Here is an 8859-nt window from a genome sequence, read left to right on the forward strand (position 1 = left end):
AGCCTATCGAGTTTTCTCCTTTTATTTATTTAAATCTTTTTTTAAAAGATCATTTTATTGGGGGGGGGTGTCTTACAGCTCTTATAACAATCCATGCATCAATTGTATCGAGCACATGTGTACATATGCTGCCATCATCCTTTTCTAAACAAGAGCGTTCTACTTTTAACTTCTTGAAGTCCGGAGTCAAAGGGAAAGATTGTAGAGCTCTATCTTTCTCTCTCCAATTTGGGAGCCTGTGATCAGAACCCACCCAGCAACTTTGTGAGAGAAAGACTGGGTGACCATGCTCCCCTACACACCACAGTCTAGAAAACTCTCTAAGGCACTGCTCATCTGCCACACTGGGTCCTTCAGGATGAGAAACATAGGCACCCAGCCACAGCAAACAACAAAAAAAACTTCCCTCTCCTGCTCTTTGAAACGCACTGCTTGCTTCAGAGCCTCCAAAGCTGTTCACTTTCTCTGCTTGGCTGGTGAAACATTTGCAATCCTCCCCCCTCCCCAGCCCCACGGAGAGGCTGGCACTCACTCGTTAACATGCTGTATCTTTGGTCCGAGTCCCCTACCTTTGAGACCAGATCTCACCACTTATTAGCTGTGTGACCTTGGCAACTTATTCGACCACTTGTGCCAGTTTGTTGTTGTTTTTGCCTCAAAAGGCAATGATAATACTGCCTCCTGTCACCTGACAGTTAAGAGGATTCCATGAGATGATGCAAATGCAGCATCTAGACCTGTGCCTGGTATGGAGGAAGTGCTGGATAAATGTTGCCTATAATGATTGTGGCCTCTCGTGACCCTAAGGGAGATTCAGCTGCAAGCACCCAATTCCTCTCTCTCTCTCTCTCTCTCTCTCTGGTCCATCAAGGTAAATCCACCTTTTCTTTATTGCACAGGCCCAAGTGGTTACAGATTTCCCCAAATGTCCTCGAGTTGTTTGCAGGACAGGGTTTGAAAAGATGGGGAGTGTTTGGCTTCCGTGAAAAGGCAGCGGGGTAGAGTGTGGGGAGGGGAGGATAGATGCTTAGGGCAGTGGCGGAGCTGGGCTCAGATACCTCGCTGGTCTCTATCACATGGACATTTTATCCTCTGTCACTACACGAGTCCAGGAACCAGTCAGCTAAAGTCTCCTCTTAACTGGGCCAGTACGCCAGGGCTTGGCACCTCATTCTCCGCAGCTGGCCGAATCCTCACTTTCCTGGCATGTGCGCTCTAGTCCGGGGCCTCTCAAGGATATTTTCCCAGTGGGGCTGGTTCAGCTGGTGCTGGGAACAGGGTTCCAGTGGCAGAGGTGGAGGTGACGAATGCTGCTTGGGATCTAGTGACATCATCTGGGCGAGGCACCCCTAGGCAGCCTTGCCTTCCTGTGTCCCGGGCCCTGTGTTGGGGAGAGCTCAGCCCATCTCCCTCAGAATGAACAGAAGGAAGGTCTCTGTTCAGCACAGCGATGACAAGCGGAGACCCTAGCCAAACTCAGGCCTAAGTTGGCTGTTTTCTTTCTTTCTTTTCTTTTTTTTTAGGGTGGTGGTGGTGGTGTAGATGTGGTAATTTGAAGGAAACAAAATGAGCATTTGATAAGGAGAAAATCAAACCAACCAACCAAATCCCCTGCCCCCCCACCCCCCCGCCCCCCTTCCCCACTGCCATTGAACTGATGCCAATTCATAGCCATGCTGTCGGACAGACTAGAACCGCTCCGAAGGGTTTCCAACACTGTGGACCTTCAGGGGAGCAGACTGCCCAATCTTTCTCTTGGTGGGTCTGGACCGCCGTCCTTTCAGTTAGCAGCCAAATACTTAGCCACTGCACCCCTAGAGCTCCTTACAATGAGATGAAGTCAAATTCTGGAGACTTGGAAAACTCAGAAGACAGGCCCACATTCTGGGCCACCTTCCCTCCGGACCTCAGGCACAGCAGTTCCCCACCATCGCTCCTCCTCCTTGCTATCAGTTTCCCTACCGAGGCCTTATTGTGTCTGCATGGTGGTGTTCTCATGATAGAGAAACCCGTATCGACTACGATGTCTGTACCGCAAATGGGAAAGGGGGAACGGAGGGGTGGTGGTGCTGACGGGAACCATGAAGAATGTTCCACTGCCTTAACATAGGACCCCCTGGGATGTGTCCCTCATGCATATCGCCTGATGCAACCTGTAGGCATTTGAGTTGGTGAACCCTGATCTATAGTTAACCACCTCCAAGACCTGTTGGAAGAAGGTGGCAAGAGGACATCCGTGCTGGCACATGAATACCACTCTTGTAACCACTGACCCATGCCCCTTCTGAGCACAGCATTCACTCAGCCAGAAGCAGAGAGATTTCCCCACATTTGCAGTGGTGGGGGCAACATGAGCGCAGGTTTCAGCTAAGAATGCATAACAAGAGGAAAGAATGCTGAACTGAACCCACAGTGCCCCCCAAGGTTTGTTGTTATTAGAAAAAGTAAATTAAAAAGAAATCAAACTAACCAAAATAAACCCCACCCCCCAAAAAATCTATAAAGAAAATGGTTACTGGAAAAAATGAGCAGCTGATACAATGCTCAAGTAGAAAGCAAATGTTTTGAGCACGATGATGGCAACAGATGTACTAATGTGCTTGACACAATGGATGGATGGATGGATTGTGATAAGAGTTATATGAGCCCCCAATAAAATGATTTTTTAAAAAGAGGGAAAGAGAGAGAGATGGTAGAGTAGCTGGGGGAGAGAAAGGGGAAAGAAGGAAAGATGGAAAAAAAGAAGGAAAGAAAAGAAAGAAACCCAAGGGTTTCATGCATGCTGCTGACTGGGTTTCACACTCTACATACACTATATGACTAAACTCACACTATGTCCCAGTTCCTGGGTATGGAAAATAGGTAAGCCATTAAGTGGAAAGGTTGACGGTTCAAACCCACGTAAATATGCCTTGCAAGAAAGGCCTGAAGATCTGATCCTGAAAGGTCACAGCGGCTGGAGCAGTTCTGCTTTGCACAAATGGGGTTGTCATGGGTTACAATGGAGTTGGCAGCAACATTTTTCTTTTTTCATGTGACTGAATATCCTCTGGAGGTGGATACTTGCAGGGCCCCAATTTGAAGGCAAAGAGACTCAGGAAGTGAAGCTTCAGAAGACCATATAAGCATTGCAGACATGTGTAGAGGCTGTGCAGTGGTGCACACTCGCTGCTCATGAAGGCTTGCAGAACAGAGGTGCAAACTGTGCAGAGAGAGCAAGAGAGGCAGCTCAGGACCCCAGGAGTTCTGGGCAAGCTGATGGTGTCCACAGCTGGTGGCTGCCAGACAATCAGAGACAGAGAAGTTAGGCCACCCACTCTAGTGCTGCCAATTGGTCCCAGCACAGACTTTCTCAAATGTCTTTATCTTGTGCTGAGAAGTGGAGCCACGTCATACAGAATAACCAGCTCTTGCTCAAGTAGGACATATCTGCCTATTTATATTACTTTAACTAAAATGTACCATAAAGAAGTACTTTGGATATCTCTTCATCACCACCTGGAAAGGGGAGACCTGAGAGGTGTCTAGCTACTTCCAGAGCCACAGACTGGCAAGAAGTATATGGAATGCAAGGAAAAAACACACCGCCTGAATTCATTGCCATTGAGTCAATTCTGAGTCATAGCGACAGGGGAGAACTGACTCTGTGGATTTCTGAGAGTGTGACTCTCTCCAGGAATAGAAAGCCTCATCTTTCTCCTGTGGAACATCTGGTGGTCTCAAACCATGGACATTAGCAGCCCGACGATGCAATCACTGTGCCACCAGAGTGCAACTATATAATGCAACATGCCGGCTTAATTCACCACTTCTTTGGACTCTCTCTGGGTCTGGCAGTTTTGGGGAACTGAGATGCCCAACTTTATTTTTATACCCACGAAAGTCCAAGTCCTTTTAAGTTATTCCAAGTTCTGAGGAGAGATCATGGTTCACTACAGGCATCCACTGTGACTTTGTAGTTTGGTCTGGAAATCTTATAGCTATTCTAAGCCAACTGCTTAATGAATTTGGGCTTCTGAAAGGTCTCCAGGTCTTCAGCATCCCAGTAACTACCATTGAGATGGTGGCCGATTTCTTAGTTCTCTTTTGAATTGGTCTCATTTGAGTTTAAATCCATGAGTCTGGCTATCTAGATCCAACTGAATATATATATATATGTGTGTGTGTGTATATATATATATATGTGTGTGTGTGTATATATATATAAAATTTCAGTTATTTAGTACAACCTGCTAAATTCTTATCTCTGTCACATTTTCTCTCTCAAGTTTTCTGTAGACCCCAGCAATTTGGATACAGCTACCTAGCAAAGGCAAAGAAGGCTCTGTCCATTCATGGCCCTGCATGTGTAGTAAGAGTCCTATCGAAATAACAGTGCTCTGTCCCCAGGCTCCAGATATTCCTCCAGCTTTCTACCATCATTCTGAGTTCCCCTTAATGGTCTTGATACCTGTAAGGCTGTTGGGTTGAGTAGCACTGGCTTATTAATATCTTGCGTTTGGATTGACGACTTGGGAGAGAGATGAGACTTTCCATTGCCATGAACAGGGACAGTCTCAGAAACCCCCATAGGCTGCTCTCCCCTGTTCTATAGGGTTTCTGTGAGTCAGAACCCACTCAATGGCAGTGAGTTTGGTTTCTGTTTCTTTGGACTAACGAATAGGTCACAACATCTCCCTTTCCTCCCCGCCCCCTCCATTTATATCATTTGTTCATCTCGAAAGCCTTGCCAAGTCAGAGGGGGAAAGGATGAATTCTGGGACTGGCAATTTAAAGATGAGGAACCTGGGATTAGGCCAGTGACAGAGAGTCAAGCGCTGGGAGTCAGGTGCAGGTGTGTGACCAGAGTTGGAATCTTTTCCTAATGCACAGTTCTGCGTTTTGTATTTGTCACCCACTTTGTATTTGTGGAGGTTCTGCTATGTGTCAATCCATGCCTTTATTTATGGGGGTCCCTTTATTTATGTATTTATTTGCAATAATGTAATAGGTGCATGGATTCTGGCAACAAATGTCTGAGGTTTGTAGTGTGGAGCTGCCAGACAGGTTGCGTCCTCCCTTGGTGTCCTCTCTGAGCCCAGAGTCCCCATCTCCACTGGGGAGTATACATAGTGCCCACTTCAGCCAGTGGCTGGGAGGCCAGTGCACACGGCAAGTGCTCCGTATATTTCCATCGGGGTTATAGAGCGAAAACATTCATTATCCAACCCCTCTGTTTTATGTTCTCGTAGTATCCGACAGACATCATCAGTCTTCAACTTCGCTCTCTATGTGGTCATGATATTTAAGTCTTAAATTTGAACTTCCTTCCAGCCCTGCAATTCTAAGTCAGTGAAAGATTTTGATACAATATGGTGGTTCTCAACCTGTGGGTCAGGACCCCTTTGGGGGTCGAACGACCCTTTCACCTGGGCCACCTAAGACCATCAGAAAACACATAGATATTTCAGAATATATAATTACATATTGTTTTGTGATTAATCCCTATGCTTTAAATATGCTTTATTATATTCAGTTTGTAACAATGAAAATACATCCTGCCTATCAGATATTTACAGTATGATTCATCACAGTAGCAAAATTACAGTGATGAAGTAGCAACGAAAATAGTTTTATGGTTGAGGGGGGTCACCACCACACGAGGAACTGTATGAAAGGGTCACGGCATGAGGAAGGTTGAGAACCACTGATGTAGTCTATACCATAGGAATGCAAACCAAACGAGGGTCAATCCTGACTCAGGGTGACCCCGTCCGTGTCACAGCAGAACTATGCTCCCCAGGATTTTCAGTGCCTGCTGATTGTTGTTTGTTTTGTTCTTTGGAAGTAGAATTCCAGCCATTTTTTTCTGAAGTGGTTTTGGGTGGACTCGAACCTACAGCCAACCGTTCAGTCATTCCGGGCAGCAGTGATCACAGTAGCCATCTGTGTCCCTCAGGCCTAATATAGGGCCTCAAACTCAAACACACTGCCACGGAGTTTGTTCTGACTGAGAGCGACCCTGAAGGGCAGGGGAGAGCGGTTCCTGTGGGTTTCTGAGACTGTAACTCTTCACTGGCGTCGAAAGCCTTGTCTTGTCTTCTTAATATAGGACAGTAAAAAACACAAAACAATACGCCAGAAAAACCAAAAACAAACTCCCTGCCCTCAAGTGGATGCCAACTCACAGTGACCCTCTAAGCAGATGGCAGAGATTGAGGCGTGGCTCTGGGGAAGAGCAAAGCTTTTTTTAGTTGTTGATCAATGGATGAAAGACTGATACAGCAAAGGTCTAATAATGAAAATGGGAGGGAGGGGTCTGCTCACAGGAGTTAAACTACAGTGCGCTTTATTGCCAACTGCAAGGTGTGCTGATGTCATGAAGCCGTGGACAACAGTCTCTTTGTTTGTGAGGTCTTATAGAAATGTGTCTGATGTCTTGTGTTATCTCATCCAACTCACCTACCTATTTAAGTTTGTAATCTAGGGATATGTATTAGAAATAGTGTTTCATCTTCTGCACCTGTAATAGAAACCGCAAAACTTAAAAAAAAAAGAAAAAGATAGCAGACTTTGAGAAGAGGAGACAGAATTGGCAGGGTCCTTGGTTCTGAACAGAGACTGATGCAGGCTGATGTCGATTTGAAATAAGCCTGACCAGGAGAGGGGAGTGGACCACAGCACCGAGGGAAAAGCTGACGGACCAGCCCAGCAAGGACAGAAGCTGAGGCAGCCTCTGCGTGACACCCCCGCTGGGGTCAGTCCACTCTCATCATTTTCTGATTTCCTATCTCAATTTTAAAGGCTCCAATACTCACTGGGAAGAGAGACAGAGTGACTGAGCTGTCCCTCTTGGTAGAGGACCTTGACGGACAGTTCATCACAACTGTCTACAGTGGGAAAGGGGACATTAAAGTGGTAGATAGTCAAAGAAAGGGAGAGGTAATAAAAGAAGGGAAAACAACAGATGGTTCATTCTGAAAAACCCCACAATTTCCATTTATATAACATCTGGAAGAGGTTGGAAAACAGATCAGTGCTTGTTTAGGGCCTTAGCACTGGGCAAAGGATTTGACTCCAAAGGGAGAGTGTTCGTCATGATTGTGAGGGAGATTACATTGATTTGCATGTGTGCTAAAAACTCATTAAGATGTACTGCCAAACAAAAGAATCCATTTTACTGTATTGAAATAATAGTAAAACGAAAATAGAGTACACAGGTCAGTTACAGAGTGGCCTTACGTTCCTAACGACTTGACTTCTTAAGGCCCCTGGCACCAGTGGCTTGCACCCAACTGCTAAAGGGTGGTGATTCAAACCCACCCATCGGTTCCACGGAAGAAAGGCCTGGCAACAAAAGCTCACGGAGGAAATATATGTGGATTAAGCCTCTGATGAATCCTCCTGACTATAGATCAGGGATGGAAATAGCCTTGCTGTCATGCAGAGTACACTGGGAAATGGATTATTACAGATGTGGCTTAGGTTAAAATGGAACACATTATCATTTGATCTCCCTTTTGACCCATTTTAAGTTTGTTCTACATCTAAGTTTTTTATGCCTTTTTTTCATTTGCGGTTTTTCTCTGTTTTCTTTTGCTATTGTTAGTTTTGTGTGTGTGTTTTTTGTTTTTTTTTTGCTTTTTGGTGTATGTTTTGGTATGTTTTTCTGTATATGAAACCCAGGATAGATAAACCCATGGAGACAGTACCTGGATTACTGGTTTCTTGTGGGTATAGCAGGGGAGGTTGGGGGTGGGAGGTAGGGATGGGGCGCTAGTAATAATAAGTAAAAGAAATAAGAAAATATTCTAAAATTGATTGTGGTGATGATTATACAACTCTTCTTAATACGATAGAATGGCTGAATTGTATGAGATGTGAATTATATGTTAATAAAACCATTAAAAAAAAAGAAAGAGAAAACCCCATGGGGCAGCTCTCTCTGTAGCACCTGGGGTCGCCAAGAACCAAAATTGACACAGTGGCAAGAGGTTGGGTTTGAGTCTTACTTGTTAAGCTGTTGATTATAGGGGTGGAAAACTGACAGAAGTCATGCATACTAACCTTTTTTATCACCCCTCCTTTGACACAGTACTTAGAACTTCGATTCAACAAATTTGTTCGTCTCTGCGGAACTATTCTCTTCATTGTGCAAACAGTAAGTAGCACTTAATGAATGTCTCTTTTGTCACCTAAAAGGTTTTAAACCATGGCACTAGACTGAGGTTACTTGGGAAATACTTTCATGAAAAACATAAAAAAAAATTAGAGGTGTTGAAACTGTGAGGAAGCAATAAAAGGAACAACGCTTTTCACACGTAGCCTAAAGATCCTTCAGCAATGTTCAGCACACGCTTCACATCTTGGAAAAAGGGAGTGACTTACGCGAAGCTTACATGTATAGATAAAGTCACAGCCATGGATGGTGCTGTAGGAAAATGTGTTTCAGGAATTCTACCAGAGTGACCGTGGGCATTCACTGAAATAACAGGTCAGAGGGGGTGCGGTGGTAACTGATGTTAGGGATTCTGGCAACGGGAAGACAGGTTGCCTGGTTCACAGTGTTTTTGCAGCCAGACAAGGAATAAGGATGAAATGGGACATAGGAAGATTAGGAAATCATTTTTCTAATTTATCTCGCTTTGGAAAATTGCACCTATTTAAGCAACAGAATCATGACAGCAAGAGGAGCTTTTAAAGTCACGTACAGAACCTAGACTTGCATATTTCAGAAATATGCAAGAATAAATTTAATGACATGAATGGAAATCAAGGACTTGCAGAGAGGTTAGTGATAGAGGATGCCTCCCACTCTCCATTCAGACTGCTAGAGTCTCATTATGGTCATTGGCACATCTATCTATCTATCTATCTATC

At 44.8% G+C, this 8859-nt stretch overlaps 1 protein-coding gene across 1 annotated transcript in view; it reads left to right on the forward strand.

Moving 5' to 3' along the window:
• The window catches only part of SLC5A8 (solute carrier family 5 member 8), a 50825-nt gene that overhangs the window by 628 nt on the left and 41338 nt on the right, over positions 1–8859 (forward strand). Inside the window, exon 2 of the mRNA XM_004700359.2 lies at positions 8075–8140. Coding sequence (XP_004700416.1) covers positions 8075–8140 — 66 coding nt within the window. The remainder of the gene's footprint in view (positions 1–8074; positions 8141–8859) is intronic.

Source organism: Echinops telfairi, unplaced genomic scaffold (assembly GCF_000313985.2).
Source record: "Echinops telfairi isolate 266 unplaced genomic scaffold, ASM31398v2 ScPeMD7_2;HRSCAF=8, whole genome shotgun sequence".
NCBI lineage: Eukaryota > Metazoa > Chordata > Mammalia > Afrosoricida > Tenrecidae > Echinops > Echinops telfairi.